Source organism: Procambarus clarkii, chromosome 14 (genome assembly GCF_040958095.1).
Source record: "Procambarus clarkii isolate CNS0578487 chromosome 14, FALCON_Pclarkii_2.0, whole genome shotgun sequence".
Taxonomy (NCBI): domain Eukaryota; kingdom Metazoa; phylum Arthropoda; class Malacostraca; order Decapoda; family Cambaridae; genus Procambarus; species Procambarus clarkii.
The window spans coordinates 7,488,012-7,506,871 of NC_091163.1; the positions used below are offsets into that span (position 1 = coordinate 7,488,012).

At 50.1% G+C, this 18,860-nt stretch overlaps 2 protein-coding genes across 4 annotated transcripts in view; one reads left to right on the plus strand and one right to left on the minus strand.

Moving 5' to 3' along the window:
• Positions 1 to 18,860, plus strand: part of LOC123771953 (BMP-binding endothelial regulator protein) — a 197,411-nt gene that overhangs the window by 32,267 nt on the left and 146,284 nt on the right. For 2 of the 3 annotated variants that reach the window (XM_069324321.1, XM_069324322.1), the window contains exon 1: positions 11,174 to 11,333. The exons of the other annotated variant lie outside the window; for it this stretch is intronic. The gene's annotated coding sequence lies outside the window, so the exon portion shown is untranslated. Of the gene's footprint in view, positions 1 to 11,173; positions 11,334 to 18,860 lie in introns of those variants that run through there. 3 annotated transcript variants of the gene reach the window in all.
• On the minus strand, positions 16,074 to 17,051 carry LOC138364678 (uncharacterized). The gene has a single exon (XM_069324654.1). The coding sequence runs from the start codon at positions 17,049 to 17,051 to the stop codon at positions 16,074 to 16,076; it is 978 nt and encodes a 325-aa protein (XP_069180755.1).

Here is an 18,860-nt window from a genome sequence, read left to right on the forward strand (position 1 = left end):
CCGTGACGAGGATTCGAACCTGCGTCCGGGAGCATCCCAGAGAATATGGCATGATTACCATGCCAACTGTTACTATAATAGAAAGAGCAGCTTTTGTCGACTGAATGAGTTCCGACTATTAATCAAGGGGCGACTTCAACTATGTTCAAATTTGACTGGGAGAACAAAGACCCAACAAAGGGAGACAGATCCATGGAGAGTTAAACTGTTGGATGTGTGGGTGATGAACTTTCTATAAGCCAAGAGGTCCGGGGACCCACAAGTATGAGAGGTATAACGAACCAATTAGACTTGACCTGACATTCACTATTAACGAGTCGCACGTCGGAATGTAGATTTGGAACTCCTTGTGGTACCGAGTGATGACTGAGTACTGATATTTGAGTGTCTGAGGAAAGTACAAAGGTAATCTGTACTCTTTTTCCCTCTACGAGTTTTTTCTTTTCTCTCTCTTTTGCTGTTGTCTCTTTCCTCTCTATTTTTACTTCTTTTTTGCAATCAGGTCTTCTGCAGTTTTCCTTATTCGTATTAACTATGGTCTACTTCTTAAGTTCACGGTTTTCACCTCACATTCTTGCCTTAAACAGATGAAAAGTCACAATAACGTGGCTGAAAAATATTGACCAGACCACACACTAGAAATTGAAGGGACGACGACGTTTCGGTCCGTCCTGTACCTCAAGTCCATTCTTGCCTTATATATATTGACTTTCCCTTATCTTTCTACGACTGGCTAATGTTCCAGGGCGGAGAGACACGTATTAGCTTCCTTCATTCTCAGATGTGTGTGGATGAAAGGAAGCAAAATAGCTACGTACAAGGGCATAGAGAAACAAATAATAGAACACCAGAAAGCAGAGGGAAGCACCAGAGGACCCGGAAGGAATATCTCAGAGTGAGAAGAGAAGCAGAGAGACAGTATGAAAACGACTTGATAGCTAAAACACCCAGCCCAAACTACTTCACAGTCATATCAGGAGGGAGAACAATAGTATAGGAACAGGTGACCAAACTGATGACGTGCTCACCGAAAATGATAAGGAGGTATGTGAGGAACTCTACAAGAGATTCCTGAAAGTCTTCACATTAGAGGAAGGGAACGCACGCACGCACACACGCGCAGACACGCACACATGTGTGCGAGAAAGCAAGAAAGCAAGATTAAGCAAGAAAGAGAGGGCTGGGCGGACTGCATTTTCTTGGATTGTCGGAAAGCCTTTGACACAGTATCGCATAAGAGGCTGGTACATAAGCTGGAGAGACAGGCAGGTGTAGCTGGTAAGGTGCTCCAGTGGATAAGGGAGTATCTAAGCAATAGGAAGCAGAGAGTTACGGTGAGGGGTGAGACCTCCGATTGGCGTGAAGTCACCAGTGGAGTCCCACAGGGCTCTGTACTCGGTCCTATCTTGTTTCTGATATATGTAAATGATCTCCCGGAGGGTATCGATTCATTTCTCTCAATGTTTGCGGACGATGCTAAAATTATGAGAAGGATTAAAACAGAAGAGGACTGTTTGAGGCTTCAAGAAGACCTAGACAAGCTGAAGGAATGGTCGAACAAATGGTTGTTAGAGTTTAACCCAACCAAATGTAATGTAATGAAGATAGGTGTAGGGAGCAGGAGGCCAGATACAAGGTATCATCTGGGAGAGGAAATTCTTCAGGAGTCAGAGAAGGAAAAAGACTTGGGGGTTGATATCACGCCAGACCTGTCTCCTGCAGCACATATCAAGCGGATAACATCAGCGGCATATGCCAGGCTGGCCAACATACGAACGGCATTCAGAAACTTGTGTAAAGAATCATTCAGAACTTTGTATACCACATATGTCAGGCCAATCCTGGAGTATGCAGCCCCAGCATGGAGTCCATATCTAGTCAAGGATAAGACTAAATTGGAAAAGGTTCAAAGGTTTGCCACCAGACTAGTACCCGAGCTGAGAGGTATGAGCTACGAGGAGAGACTACGGGAATTAAACCTCACTTCGCTGGAAGACAGAAGAGTTAGGGGGGACATGATCACCACATTCAAGATTCTGAAGGGGATTGATAGGGTAGATAAAGACAGTCTATTTAACACAAGGGGAACACGCACAAGGGGACACAGGTGGAAACTGAGTGCCCAAATGAGCCACAGAGATATTAGAAAGAACTTTTTTAGTGTCAGAGTGGTTGACAAATGGAATGCATTAGGAAGTGATGTGGTGGAGGCTGACTCCATACACAGTTTCAAGTGTAGATATGACAGAGCCCGATAGGCTCATGAATCTGTACACCTGTTGATTGACGGTTGAGAGGCGGGACCAAAGAGCCAGAGCTCAACCCCCGCAAACACAACTAGGTGAGTACACACACACACACACACGCACACGCACACGCACACACACACACACACACACACACACACACACACACACACACGCACACGCACACGCACACGCACACGCGCACACACACACACACACACACACATACACGGAGGCTGAGGAGAAGAAGAACACAGTTAAGAGGCTCCAGGGAGAGAGAGCACGGCTGAGATTTGTTTGTTTGTTTGTGTAGATATGATGAACACAACGATTTTGTTATCCACCTTCCCGCGCGCCTCCTCTCAACCCCCCCCCCCCCCTCATGCCTCTCCCCCCCCCCTCCTGCCTCTCTTCACGACCCCCTCTACTCTATCACTCGCCCTTTCCCTGCTGTCTCTCTCTCTCTCTCTCTCTCTCTCTCTCTCTCTCTCTCTCTCTCTCTCTCTCTCTCTCTCTCTCTCTCTCTCTCTCTCTCTCTCTCTCTCTCTCTGGGTTGGACGGTAGAGCGACGGTCTCGCGTCATGCAGGTCGGCGTTCAATCCCCGACCGTCCACAAGTGGTTTGACACCATTCCTTTCCCCACCGTCCCATCCCAAATCCTTATCCTGACCCCTTCCAAGTGCTATATAGTCGTGATGGCTTAGCGCTTTTCCCCTTGATAATTCCCTTCCCTTCCTTGTCTAGTAGGTCTATCCTCTAGACACCCGTGTACCCACCTAGTTGTGCTTGCGAGGGTTGAGCTCTGGCTCTTTGGGAGCAAGCCCGTGAGCTCCTGCCTGTAGAGAGGTTACCTCCCTGGGAGGATGACTCATGCAAGATCATCATCAAAGAAATGGCAATGAAAAAATCCAACATGATACCACAAGAAATGAGGCACAAGTATCTCGAGGAAATTTATAAAGAAGCCAGAGATGAACTAGATCAAATCTACACTGACGGGTCATCTAATCCTGTCAATGGCAGGGCTGGTGCAGCATACACGGTAATCAAGGATAATACTTTCCAACGCAGAAATGAAGAAAAAGCACGTATTGAGAACTATGCCTCTTCAACGCAAGCAGAGCTAACTGCCATTGTTATGGCGTTAAGGTTTTTTGAACGGAACACTAATGGTGCAGTGATTTGCACCGATTCAAACGCAGCACTGCAAAGCCTAAGTAAAAATCGGGCAGAAAATCTTGCAATAGTCGCTGAAATTAAGAGAGCTGTGAGAGTACTTACCAATCAGGGAAGAGTCATCAAGTTTCTGTGGATCCCCTCCCATGTTGAGGATCCCCTCCCATGTTGGAATATGTGGGAATGAACGAGCAGATGTGCTGGCTGCTGAAGGCGCTGAAGGAGACCATATTGAATACTTCATACCCAAGACTCTACTACAAATTAGAGGTATTGTCAGGCAACATCACCGTGACAAGGTAACTGAGGAAAGGAGGATAGAAGCACAAACCAGTGAATCTGTATGATGGTACAACATGGTTGCAGCTGGCAATCCCAATCGTTATGGCCGAAGAGGAGGAGGACGAGGGAGAGAATCAGTAATAGCGAAAATCCGTCTGGGATACAAATATCCATGGAGATATGGAATGGAAACAACAGTTGATCAGCGAAGTTGCAGAATCTGTGGTGAGAGTGATAGACACCGCCTTGACCACTATCTACGTGAATGTGAACACCTGAGAGATATCAGAAATATGTGTAGAATAATAAACCCCACATTGTTTGAGTTTGGAAAACACTATTTGTCAAATATTGATACTGTTCTTAAAAGATTCCCCCATTTTGCACCCGCAAGATAACGTAAGCTTTTAAGGGTTGATAGATGTTAATCTTCTTGTTTGAGGAGCTGTTCACTTGAGACAGTTAAGCAAGTCCCAGCTGTGTCTGGGTACAAGTGACAGGATGAACAACCCAGCGGGTATTCTTCCTATTGGGGAGTGTTGTACATGCTGCTATGGCGGTGTGTCCACTCACAAGATGAGTGGCGCTGCCCTCGGGGCAAAATTTAAAAAAAAAATTGGCTCTTTGGTCCCGCCTCTCAACCGTCAATCAAGTGATTGTGTGGTGTGTGTGTGTGTGTGTGTGTGTGTGTGTGTGTGTGTGTGTGTGTGTGTGAGTGGTTATGATAAATGTATATTCATATATATGCATATACATATATTTATGAGGCGTGAGTGTGTGGGTGTTGATGTGTTGTGTTGTAGAGTTTTATCTCTATGATGGACACCTTCAGTATATTATCCTGCACCATCACTCCCTCTCTCCCTCCCTCCCTCCCTCACTCTCCCACTCCCTCTCTCCCTCCCTCACTCACCCACGCCCTCCCTCCCTCATCCAATACTGTCAACTCACGGCAAGGATCATAACATCCTTCGCAGGAACTGCAAGCTGGGAAAAAACCGTCAATAATATGAAGTTTATTCCAGGAGGTAGAGGAGTTAGGCGAGAGGTTCCAGTCCACATTGCACTCACTGTGATTGGCTGCAGCCTTGAGATCTCTTCCTCTTGCTAATTCTGATTGGATTACAAGTCTTGACGTCACGTAAATATTGCTGGTGATTGGTTGTGGAGCTTGTGACGTCACGTGTTCCCTTCACCTGTCTGTGAGGACGGGTTGTTTATGAGGACGGGTTGTTTATGAGGACGGGTTGTTTATGTGGACGGGTTGTTTATGAGGACGGGTTGTTCATGAGGACGGGTTGTTTATGAGGACGGGTTGTTTATGAGGACGGGTTGTTTATGTGGACGGGTTGTTTATGAGGACGGGTTGTTTATGAGGACGGGTTGTTTATGAGGACGGGTTGTTTATGAGGACGGGTTGTTTATGAGGACGGGTTGTTTATGAGGACGGGTTGTTTATGAGGACGGGTTGTTTATGAGGACGGGTTGTTCATGAGGACGGGTTGTTCATGAGGACGGGTTGTTTATGAGGACGGGTTGTTCATGAGGACGGGTTGTTCATGAGGACGGGTTGTTTATGAGGACGGGTTGTTCATGAGGACGGGTTGTTTATGAGGACGGGTTGTTTATGAGGACGGGTTGTTCATGAGGACGGGTTGTTCATGAGGACGGGTTGTTTATGAGGACGGGTTGTTCAGAGGACGGGTTGTTTATGAGGACGGGTTGTTCATGAGGACGGGTTGTTCATGAGGACGGGTTGTTCATGAGGACGGGTTGTTTATGTGGACGGGTTGTTTATGAGGACGGGTTGTTCATGAGGACGGGTTGTTCATGAGGACGGGTTGTTCATGAGGACGGGTTGTTCATGAGGACGGGTTGTTTATGTGGACGGGTTGTTCATGAGGACGGGTTGTTCATGAGGACGGGTTGTTCATGAGGACGGGTTGTTCATGAGGACGGGTTGTTTATGTGGACGGGTTGTTCATGAGGACGGGTTGTTCATGAGGACGGGTTGTTCATGAGGACGGGTTGTTCATGAGGACGGGTTGTTTATGAGGACGGGTTGTTCATGAGGACGGGTTGTTCATGAGGACGGGTTGTTTATGAGGACGGGTTGTTCATGAGGACGGGTTGTTCATGAGGACGGGTTGTTTATGAGGACGGGTTGTTCAGAGGACGGGTTGTTTATGAGGACGGGTTGTTCATGAGGACGGGTTGTTCATGAGGACGGGTTGTTCATGAGGACGGGTTGTTCATGAGGACGGGTTGTTTATGTGGACGGGTTGTTTATGAGGACGGGTTGTTTATGTGGACGGGTTGTTTATGAGGACGGGTTGTTCATGAGAACGGGTTGTTCATGAGGACGGGTTGTTTATGAGGACGGGTTGTTCATGAGGACGGGTTGTTCATGAGGACGGGTTGTTTATGAGGACGGGTTGTTCATGAGGACGGGTTGTTCATGAGGACGGGTTGTTCATGAGGACGGGTTGTTCATGAGGACGGGTTGTTTATGTGGACGGGTTGTTCATGAGGACGGGTTGTTTATGAGGACGGGTTGTTCATGAGGACGGGTTGTTCATGAGGACGGGTTGTTCATGAGGACGGGTTGTTCATGAGGACGGGTTGTTCATGAGGACGGGTTGTTTATGTGGACGGGTTGTTCATGAGGACGGGTTGTTTATGAGGACGGGTTGTTCATGAGGACGGGTTGTTCATGAGGACGGGTTGTTCATGAGGACGGGTTGTTCAGAGGACGGGTTGTTTATGAGGACGGGTTGTTCATGAGGACGGGTTGTTCATGAGGACGGGTTGTTCATGAGGACGGGTTGTTCATGAGGACGGGTTGTTTATGTGGACGGGTTGTTTATGAGGACGGGTTGTTTATGTGGACGGGTTGTTTATGAGGACGGGTTGTTCATGAGAACGGGTTGTTCATGAGGACGGGTTGTTTATGAGGACGGGTTGTTCATGAGGACGGGTTGTTCATGAGGACGGGTTGTTTATGAGGACGGGTTGTTCATGAGGACGGGTTGTTCATGAGGACGGGTTGTTCATGAGGACGGGTTGTTCATGAGGACGGGTTGTTTATGTGGACGGGTTGTTCATGAGGACGGGTTGTTTATGAGGACGGGTTGTTCATGAGGACGGGTTGTTCATGAGGACGGGTTGTTCATGAGGACGGGTTGTTCATGAGGACGGGTTGTTTATGTGGACGGGTTGTTTATGTGGACGGGTTGTTTATGAGGACGGGTTGTTCATGAGAACGGGTTGTTCATGAGGACGGGTTGTTCATGAGGACGGGTTGTTCATGAGGACGGGTTGTTTATGTGGACGGGTTGTTTATGAGGACGGGTTGTTCATGAGGACGGGTTGTTCATGACGGGTTGTTTATGAGGACGGGTTGTTTATGAGGACGGGTTGTTTATGTGGACGGGTTGTTCATGAGGACGGGTTGTTCATGAGGACGGGTTGTTTAGAGGACGGGTTGTTTATGAGGACGGGTTGTTCAGAGGACGGGTTGTTTATGAGGACGGGTTGTTCAGAGGACGGGTTGTTAATGAGGACGGGTTGTTCATGAGGACGGGTTGTTCATGAGGACGGGTTGTTCAGAGGACGGGTTGTTCATGAGGACGGGTTGTTCATGAGGACGGGTTGTTCATGAGGACGGGTTGTTCATGAGGCATTACGTATTCTATTACTCGACCTCATAATGGTCCATGAGGGACCGAAACGTCGACGTCTCTCCATTTTGTGAGGTGAGGTTTGGTGGTGAACAAGCAGGTTGTTGTGACTCGTCCTCTGCCTCACATCATCGTGGGTGACCCAAACTAACCAAATTTTGATTGAACAAGCAATTTCTTCCCTTAAATAACTTTGTGAGCTCTGATATCTATGACTTTCGTTGATAACAGCTTCGTGGGCCCTGGGTGGGTGATGGGCGGGGCCCTGGAGGGTGATGGGCGTGGCCCTGGTGGGTGATGGGCGGGGCCCTGGAGGGTGATGGGCGTGGCCCTGGTGGGTGATGGGCGGGGCCCTGGAGGGTGATGGGCGTGTCCCTGGTGGGTGATGGGCGGGGCCCTGGAGGGTGATGGGCGTGGCCCTGGTGGGTGATGGGCGTGGCCCTGGTGGGTGATGGGCGTGGCCCTGGAGGGGGGGGGAGTCATTCACACCCCAGCAGGTGTACACACACCCCAGCAGGTGTACACACACCCCAGCAGGTGTACACACACCCCAGCAGGTGTACACACACCCCCAGCAGGTGTACACACACCCCAGCAGGTGTACACACACCCCCAGCAGGTGTACACACACCCCAGCAGGTGTACACACACCCGGAGCAGGTGTACACACACCCCCAGCAGGTGTACACACACACCCCCAGCAGGTGTACACACACCCCAGCAGGTGTACACATACCCCAGCAGGTGTACACACACCCCAGCAGGTGTACACACACCCCAGCAGGTGTACACACACCCCCAGCAGGTGTACACACACCCCAGCAGGTGTACACACACCCCCAGCAGGTGTACACACACCCCAGCAGGTGTACACACACCCCAGCAGGTGTACACACACCCCCAGCAGGTGTACACACACCCCAACAGGTGTACACATACCCCAGCAGGTGTACACACACCCCAGCAGGTGTACACACACCCCAGCAGGTGTACACACACCCCCAGCAGGTGTACACACACCCCAGCAGGTGTACACACACCCCCAGCAGGTGTACACACACCCCAGCAGGTGTACACACACCCCAGAAGGAGACAATGACAAACAACATCCTCCCAGCTCAATAATTGTTTAAACAAACAAACAAACACGTAATGTTTGCCTCTCGGCGCCATCACTGTGTCCGAATATTGTTGTCGAAGTCGTAGTCGCCGCCTGGCTCCGCCAATGGCCGCGAGTCATCAGATATTTACGTCTCCTTACGAAACCGGTACATCTTTCTTCAGTCATGGTGGCTCCGTTTGCATTTATTAAACACTTTAATTAAGCGCTGCGAAGTTGTCTCTTAACCTGGGGCCAGATTCACGAAGCAGTTACGCAAGCACTTACGAACCTGGGGCCAGATTCACGAAGCCGTTACGCAAGCACTTACGAACCTGGGGCCAGATTCACGAAGCAGTTACGCAAGCACTTACGAACCTGGGGCCAGACTCACGAAGCAGTTACGCAAGCACTTACGAACCTGGGGCCAGATTCACGAAGCAGTTTATAACTCTATAACCTCCCCCCTGTTGGGGTTGTATATATAGAGGTCCTGTAGAGACTTAGTTGAGGGAGAGTGCGGGACACCGGGGTCCAGAGAGGGCTGTGGAGAACATCTCACAGCAAGGGAGGGACAGAGTGAATCCACCGGAGGGAGAGACAGAGGTCTTAAGGTAATGTGTGTGATCTCTGAGGTTTTGTTCCATGTCTAAATTTCTTAACTATTGGCCAGTGTTAGAGTAGGATTTATAAGTTGTGAATAGCATAATTTTGTTCTTAATAAACTCGTGTTAAATTTCCCGTCTGTGTCAATTGTTGAATCCTCTTAGCCTTTTGGATATAGTGGCTGACAACCGTCCCATAATTAATGACAGTTATAGAAAGTACTCTCCAAGTCAAGCAATGTTTCTTGCCTCGTTGCTTGATATAGTCTCAATGGTCAAAGGCAGATGGTGGCAGCGTTATTTAGTCCTGTGTAGCATTTCCTTGTTGGCAGTGTATCTTTTGGTTCCGGTGTAACCATCATATGTCAGCTCATATTACAGTGTTCAATAACAGTGTTACCAAGTGCAACCGATGAGGAAGTGTTACTCAGGATAAGAAGTAGTAGTGTTTACATTATTAGTTTAATATACATTTTAGAGGTGTTACAATTTTAGTGGTGTTACAATAGACTTCGTGATTCGTGGACCGTTTGTAACGACTGTTTGTTAAAATATGTTGAATGAGTGTGTGAGTGAGTGAGTGTGAGTGTGTGAGTGAGTGTGTGTGAGTGAGTGAGTGTGTGTGTGTGAGTGAGTTGGTCTGGCTGAACGCCTCACAAGGATGGTCTAACACCGTCACCAGAATGAACATTATCACCTTATAATGTGGTCTCGTACCTCCTGCATACTCTATATCAAACATTGTATCACATTTTCTTTAAGTTAGTTTGGGACAGGTTAGATTGGGGCTTAGGCTGGTCACGGTGGTACACTACACTGACTAGGACTGTGTGTGACACCATCGGCTACAGACAGACTTCCCACCTATCTTGAGATGATTTCGGGGCTTTAGTGTCCCCGCGGCCCAGTCCTCGACCAGGCCTCCACCCCCAGGAAGCAACCCGTGATAGCTGACTAACACCGAGGTACCTATTTTGCAGCTAGGTAACGGGGGCATAGGGTGAAAGAAACTCTGCCCATTGTTTCTCGCCGGTGCCTGGATCGAACCCAGGACCACAGGATCACAAGTCCAGCGTGCTCTCCACTCGGCCGACCGGCTCCCAGTGTATTCACAATGTATGATGCTTTAATTAGTTTTTTATACAATTAAAATGACTATAGATACCTCTTAGTGATTTCCCTCGCCCTTTGCTTCTCAGTTATGCCGGTAACAGCCATGGGTCGGGAATGGCCTCATAGCGTATCCCAGCTCGTAAACTCTCTAATAACTTCAAACTACGCCGCCACGGCTGTGGCAAGATGTACAGGTTTCGTAAGAGTGGACACGTGAGTTAGAACAAGACAACACCCGTTTTTTGTGTTTTCGTATGTTTATTGTTTTGTGAATGACGTGACAATAAAAATATGAACGTGAATAGCAGGTATTAAGTGCCCCTATATGAGTGTATAACTGCAGTATATGATTATATATAAGACTATATGATGGGATACCCGGATGGGTCCGGGTCTCTCTCTGTCTCTCTCTCTCTCTCTCGCTGTCTCTGGCTCTCTCTGGCTCTCGCTCTCTCTCCCTCTCTTTCTCTCTCTCAGAGAAGCTGCTAAAGCAAAATATAAAGTAGAGAGAGACTAGCCCATAGCGTCTGGCCTCTTTAGACACACATTCTCTTCCACAGATACAGACAATACAAGGTATACTAGACGAGGCAGGATGAAGCACGTGGTCATGTTTACCAACACGCCACAGATGACGTCACAACAACAACAACAGAATTTTGAATGTACAAATATTTGTTATGAATGAGTTACACAAATATGTTCCTACAGTCACTCCGGGTTCCTGTCAGCCTCGCCCTCCATCATGTTGAGGAATGTAATACATTGTGGAGGTTTGGAGGGAGGTTTGGAGGGAGGGCAGGTGGGAGGGAGTGTGTGGAGGGCAGGTGGGAGGGAGTGACTCCCCGGGTGGGATAGATTTTGGCCGGAGGGCGCCAGCTGGACGTCAGGAGGGAGGGAGGGAGATGGAGGAAGGGATGGAGGGAGTGAGAGAGGGGAGGGAGGGACGGGTGCTGGTGCTGGCCAGCAGTCAGTACAGCCGAGCGCTGGTCGAGTGAGCACCTCCCTGCCCGGCTCCTCCTCCACCCGCACCCCACAGCTCCTGCCCCTCCCCTTGCGAGGCGCGGCGCCCCCTCCTCACCAACACCCCCCCAGCACCACCTCAGGGGGGCACAGGACACGTGTATACCAGGTATGTTCTGCCCCCTATACCCCTTACTGACGAAGTCATGGGTATACCCGTCATACCCATGCCCAGTATATTTACATAATGCCCCGCATGCCCCTCGTGCCCTGGGGTCACACAAGTGTTCCCCAGGGTGACTCCATACACGGCATCGCCCCTCGGGGGAACGAGGCAATTACACTTTCCAGGTATGTCTCGTGCGTCTGGCGGCGCGGGGCAGGTGCCCAGGTGTTGATCGAGTGAGTGATGTCGTACCGCAATCAGGGTCACTTGGGGGCCCTGGCGTTCAAGGCTCTCATGAACCTCACAGGTGCACCAGGTGTTGTGAGGAGGGGGGGCCCTCGGGGCCTCTTGGCATGAGGCTGCCCCTCACTCACGCCCCCCCCCCTCCCCCCCTCACTACACTGGGCACTCCTCACGCCCTGCTTGCGTCACCAAGTGCTTATGGCCTCCACTCTGTGTGGTGACTCCTCTTCCCTCTGTGGTGATTCCTCTTCCCTCTGTGGTGACTCCTCTCCCTCTGTGGTGACTCCTCTTCCCCCTGTGGTGACTCCTCTTCCCTCTGTGGTGACTCCTCTTCCCCCTGTGGTGACTCCTCTTCCCTCTGTGGTGACTCCTCTTCCCTCTGTGGTGACTCCTCTCCCTCTGTGGTGACTCCTCTTCCCCCTGTGGTGACTCCTCTTCCCCCTGTGGTGACTCCTCTTCCCTCTGTGGTGACTCCTCTTCCCCCTGTGGTGACTCTGTTCACAAGGTTTTCTTACATGCAGTGTGCGCGCGCGTGTGTGTGTGTGTACTCACCTAATTGTGCTTGTGTGTGTGTGTGTGTGTGTGTGTGTGTGTGTGTGTGTGTGTGTGTACTCACCTATTTATGTCTGCAGGATCGAGCATTGACTCTTGGATCCCGCCTTTCGAGCATCGGTTGTTTACAGCAATGACTCCTATCCCATTTCCCTATCATACCTAGTTTTAAAATTATGAATAGTATTTGCTTCCACAACCTGTTCCTGAAGTGCATTCCATTTTCCCACTACTCTCACGCTAAAAGAAAACTTCCTAACATCTCTGTGACTCATCTGAGTTTCCAGCTTCCACCCATGTTCCCTCGTTCTGTTACTATTCCGTGTGAACATTTCGTCTATGTCCACTCTGTCAATTCCCCTGAGTATTTTATACGTTCCTATCATATCTCCTCTCTCCTTTCTAATGTCGTAAGGCACAGTTCCCTCAGGCGCTCCTCATACCCCATCCCTCGTAGCTCTGGGACGAGTTTCGTTGCAAACTTCTGAACCTTTTCCAGTTTCCTTATGTGTTTCTTCAGATGGGGACTCTATGATGAGGTGGCATACTCTAAGACTGGCCTCACGTAGGCATTGTAAAGCACCCTAAATGCCTCCTTAGGTTTCTGAATGAAGTTCTAACTTTTGCCAGTGTAGAGTACGCTGCTGTCGATATCCTATTTATATGTGCCTCAGGAGTTAGATTAGGTGTTACGTCCACGCCCAGGTCTTTTTCTCGCGTCGTCACAGGTAGGCTGTTCCCCTTCATTGTGTACTGTCCCTTTGGTCTCCTATCACCTAGTACCATTTCCATAACTTTACATTTGCTCGTGTTGAACTCCAGTAGCCATTTCCCTGACCATCTCTGCAACCTGTTCAAGTCCTCTTGGAGGATCCTACAATCCTCATCTGTCACAACTCTTCTCATCAACTTTGCGTCATCCGCGAACATCGACATGTAGGACTCTACTCCTGTAAACATGTCGTTAACATATACTAGAAATAGAACTGGTCTCGTTACTGTTCGCCAGTCCGACTTCACGCCCCCTTACCGTAACTCCCTGGCTCCACACACACACACACACACACACACACACACATGATGTGTGTGTGTGTGTGTGTGTGAAAACAGTTATTCATTCATAAACAGGAATTTTGCCATGCTTGATTAACGAGCATTTGGCCTTTATTGATGAGGTCTGGCTCGTTAATCTCGGCCGGTAAACGTTAAACCTTGATTCATCTTGCTTACAAGACGTGAAGAGCCGAGGGCGGTATCGTACGCAAGCTCTACTGAGTGTAAACAGAACGGCGTCGTGCAAATCTTTTGGTATTGTTATACACAGCCTGTCCTCCAAACAAAAGATCCAAAAGTGATTCCATCCACCCGCCAACCTCCCCCCCCCAACTGTTTATGAATGAAAAACGGTTTACACACGACTCACAACTGATGACGTCCGAACACTTCCGGAACAAGTGCTTCACTGTCGACTTGTGTTCGAACCACAACGCTGTAAATGCTTCACCCACGTACTACAAATAATCGCCAACAGAACCTAAACACCTAACCGAACCTATATCTATATATGCACAATATGCTAATTTATTATAATATTAATTTATTTAAAAAAAAAATCCCGTTTTGAATGAATAGCACGTAAAAAATTATGAATGCGTCTGTGGGGTCGACCGCTGGATGGAATGGACTCGAGTCTAGGACGGGTTGGGTTATATATTGCGCGCTTCTTCCAAGGGACACAATTATGAATAGTCTTTCAGGCATTTGTATCAGCATAATCCTTTCGTGTACATGTTTAATACATTATAGAGTACCTTAATGTTTCCCGTGAGATCACCTCACTACTGTGTGTTCCATTTGTTGTCGCTGGTGCCGCAGAAGGTGACGGGCTCACCATAGCCCGTGCTACATGGACACTTCGTTCTAGGTAGCTAAATCGAAAACAACAACACATGCAGGTGAGGGTGTGGCGGGGGAGGCTGCCACAAGACCGTTCCGGCTACAATGTGTCACGGTTCACAGCCTAAGGTCACTAGTTTTGGTCCTGCGCAGAACTAAGGCCACTCACGCCCCGCTGCGCCGGCCCCGACAACCAGTTCCTGACCAATTCAGTCATTGTGGGTAGTGGTGGAGAGGGTTACGAACCCCCGGAAGGTCGTTTACGCAAATGAGTCTGGCCGCAGGAGAACTGCGCCTCATTGGGGGGGGGGTAAGTAAGCCTAAGGTGGACCATTGTAAGTTAGAACTGTGTGATGGAAGAGGCTGGGAGGTGTAGTTGAAGATGGAGCTGAGTGATGCTAATACTGGCTGGAGGCTGGAAGGTCATGTTCACCCCTGTGTTCACCCCTAGTTATTGTTCACTACTGTGGTACAACGTATTGATGAAGATGGCTGTGTACTCCACCTCTCTCTCTCTCTCTATCTCTCTCTCTCTCTCTCTCTCTCTCTCTCTCTCTCTCTCTCTCTCTCTCTCTCTCTCTCTCTCTCTCTCTCTCTCTCTCTCCCCCCTCCTGCGACAGTGTGATAGTGGCGTCGTCACCGCTGTCAGCGCCACTCGCTAAGCCTGCTAATGTAACCTCCCAGCTCTCATCCTCCACCCCAGCCACCTGTGCCCACCTGTACCCACCTGTGCCCACCTGTGCCCACCTGTGACCACCTGTGCCCACCTGGGACCACCTGGGACCACCTGTGCCCACCTGTACCCACCTGGGACCACCTGTGCCCACCTGGAACCACCTGTACCCACCTGGGACCACCTGTACCCACCTGGGACCACCTGTACCCACCTGTACCCACCTGTGCCCACCTGGGACCACCTGTACCCACCTGTACCCACCTGTGCCCACCTGGGACCACCTGTGACCACCTGTGACCAACTGTACCCACCTGTGACCACCTGTACCCACCTGTACCCACCTGTGACCACCTGGGACCAACTGTACCCACCTGTGACCACCTGTGCCCACCTGGGACCACCTGTGACCAACTGTACCCACCTGTGACCACCTGTACCCACCTGGGACCACCTGTGACCACCTGTACCCACCTGTACCCACCTGTACCCACCTGTAATATTGGGGCACCAATGCCTGCCTCTGGCTGGTCAACAATTACGTATTAACAATAACAACCCATCTATCTGTCTCTTAAAACATGTGTGTTAAATTCCTGTAATTGAAAGTATTTTTTGTCTGAGGGTGTTAGGGGTTAATTGTGGTTTATTGACAATTACAGGCAGCTGGCGCGGGGTTATTGACCGTACAACTGGTTAGTGGTTGCAGTATTGACCTAGGTAGCGAGGGTTTGCAATATTGGCTTCCTAGAGTAAGGAATGCAGTGTTGGCAATATAGACGCTTGCTGGCGGCCGTGTGTCAACCATGTCGATTAAGGCAGCGTCTGGGATGCTCTCGGATGTAGGTTCGAATCCTCGGCACGGCCCTTGTGGATTTGTTCGTTTGATGTTTAGTGTACTGTGCGCTACGGTGACGTGTGGTGTACTGTGTACCCCTACCACAACCACCCACACCACCACAACCACCACCACAGCGCCAATCACCACCACCATCACCACAACCACACCACAGCACCAATCACTACCACCACACCACAGCACCAATCACTACCACCACCACAACCACACCACAACCACCACTACCACATCACAACCACCACAACTACACCACAGCGCCAATTACTACCACCACACCACAGCACCAATCACCACCACCACCAGAACCAACCACAGCAATAATGACCGCGACCACAATAACCTGGTCTTCCAGTACTACCACCACCACACCACCACACTCGCCACCAGTGTTAGTGTAACCATGGTACGGTGTGACCAGTTACCACCATACAGCAGCTGTGTATAGTGGTGACCTCATCCCTCTCACAGAAAACGGGCCGAGGGTCCAGAATACTCCTGGGCCCTGGTCCTTCTTGGCCCGTTAGTCTCCTGTTGCTGATGGTCTCCTGTTGTTGGTCTCCTGCTCTTGGTCTTCTGCTTTTGGTCTCCTGCTCTTGGTCTCCTGCTGTACGGTCTCCTGCTTTACGGTCTCCTGCTCTTGGTCTCCCGTTTTACGGTCTCCTGCTCTTGGTCTCCTGCTGCTCTTGGTCTCCTGCTGCTCTTGGTCTCCTGCTCCTCTTGGTCTCCTGCTCCTCTTGGTCTCCTGCTCCTCTTGGTCTCCTGCTCCTCTTGGTCTCCTGCTCCTCTTGGTCTCCTGCTCCTCTTGGTCTCCTGCTCCTCTTGGTCTCCTGCTCCTCTTGGTCTCCTGCTCCTCTTGGTCTCCTGCTCCTCTTGGTCTCCTGCTCTTCTTGGTCTCCTGCTCCTCTTGGTCTCCTGCTCCTCTTGGTCTCCTGCTCCTCTTGGTCTCCTGCTCCTCTTGGTCTCCTGCTCTTCTTGGTCTCCTGCTCCTCTTGGTCTCCTGCTCCTCTTGGTCTCCTGCTCCTCTTGGTCTCCTGCTCCTCTTGGTCTCCTGCTCCTCTTGGTCTCCTGCTCTTGGTCTCCAGCTGATGGTCTCCTGCTGATGGTCTCCTGCTCTTGGTCTCCTGCTGCTCTTGGTCTCCTGCTGCTCTTGGTCTCCTGCTCTTGGTCTCCTGCTGCTCTTGGTCTCCTGCTGATCTTGGTCTCCTGCTGCTCTTGGTCTCCTGCTGCTCTTGGTCTCCTGCTCCTCTTGGTCTCCTGCTGCTCTTGGTCTCCTGCTGCTCTTGGTCTCCTGCTCCTCTTGGTCTCCTGCTCCTCTTGGTCTCCTGCTGCTCTTGGTCTCCTGCTGCTCTTGGTCTCCTGCTGCTCTTGGTCTCCTGCTCTTGGTCTCCTGCTCTTGGTCTCCTCCTGCTTTATGGTCTCCTCCTGCTGTTGGTCTCCCGGCGCAGCTGCCGCCCAGAACGTGTACATCAACTTTGCGCATAAAACATAAGGTCGTCATATTTTTGGGCAGCGCAGTTCAATTGTAAAATTCTTTATTATTCATGTATACGGAGAATGCATCTTGGAATTGGTCTTACACAAAAGCTGCCGTCAAGGATAGTTTAAGACGCTGGTGTTTGGTGTGGCAGCTCGTCTCACAGCTGCACTTTCATGCCTTAATATTGTTGGGTTTGAAATATATTTTTGTGGGGAGTTTAGTGAGATGTTATGTGATTGGTGCCGGGAACTCTGATGCCGGAATGTTGGTGGTTTCACTGGACTCTGATGGGCTTGTTGGCTTGACTCTGATGGGGGCTGTTGGCTTGACTCTGATGGGCTTGTTGGCTTGACTCTGATGGGCTTGTTGGCTTGACTCTGATGGGCTTGTTGGCTTGACTCTGATGGGCCTGTTGGCTTGACTCTGATGGGCCTGTTGGCTTGACTCTGATGGGCCTGTTGGCTTGACTCTGATGGGCTTGTTGGCTTGACTCTGATGGGCTTGTTGGCTTGACTCTGATGGGCTTGTTGGCTTGACTCTGATGGGGCTTGTTGGTTTGACTCTGATGGGCCTGTTGGCTTGGCTCTGATGGGCCTGTTGGCTGGTATTGTAGAATACCAGTAAACAGATCATTTGATACCTTTCTCGTCTCCTTTCCAGAGAGTACATTTTGAGGGCTTCGAGACGGTCCCAATAATTTAGATGTTTTATCGTGTCTATGCGTGCCCAATATGTTCCCTGTATTCCCTCTGCTTCAGAGGTCTCTCCTGCTGTGAAGGGGAAGTGAGTACCGAGCAGTACTCAAGACGGGACAGCACCAGTGATGTAAATAGTATTAACATTGCTGTTAGGTCTCTGGATGTGAACGTTCTCATAATCCATCCTATCATTGTCCTGGCCGCCGCCGCCGCTATATTTACTCGGTTATGTTCACTAAATGTCAGGTCGTCACACATCATAATTCCCAGATTTTGTATATATGTTGCTTTCCTTCTATGATTGTGCCCTGTGTCCTGTACCCTGTGCCTGCCCTGTGTCCTGTACCCTGTGTCCTGTACCCTGTGTCCTGTACCCTGTGTCCTGTACCCTGTGTCCTGTACCCTGTGTCCTGTGTCCTGTACCCTGTGTCCTGTACCCTGTGTCCTGTACCCTGTATCCTGTGTCCTGTGCCCTGTGTCCTGTACCCTGTATCCTGTGCCCTGTGCCCTGTGTCCTGTGCCCTGTGTCCTGTACCCTGTGTCCTGTGCCCTGTGTCCTGTACCCTGTATCCTGTGCCCTGTGCCCTGTGTCCTGTGCCCTGTGTCCTGTACCCTGTGTCCTGTACCCTGTATCCTGTGCCCTGTGCCCTGTGTCCTGTGCCCTGTGTCCTGTACCCTGTGTCCTGTGCCCTGTGTCCTGTACCCTGTATCCTGTACCCTGTATCCTGTGTCCTGTGCCCTGTGTCCTGTACCCTGTACCCTGTGACCTGTACTCTGTATCCTGTGCCCTGTGCCCTGTGTCCTGTGTCCTGTATCCTGTGCCCTGTGCCCTGTCCTGTGGTTCGTTTAAGTTCCTCGTTTACACCAAACCTGCTGTAGAGAGGCTTTGTTACACATGTGTGTCACTTGTGTTCCAGTAGCCTCACTCGCAACCCACACCTGTAGTGGTGGTGGTGTTTAAGATTCGCTACTTGGAACAAAAAGTGCCAAGTAGCACGGGGTATGGTCACCCATCCTTGGAGTGTCTCCTGTCCCAGGTACACCAACTCTCCCGTGGTCTGGTGGACACGTCACTCAACGCTGTAACTCGTGAGTTACGGCGGAACAAGATAGCTAATTGTTCATGTTGTTC

Bases quoted from the DNA above. Each gene is read 5' to 3' on its own strand.
- LOC138364678 (XM_069324654.1), bottom strand. From the start codon at position 17,051: ATGACGACCTTATGTTTTATGCGCAAAGTTGATGTACACGTTCTGGGC.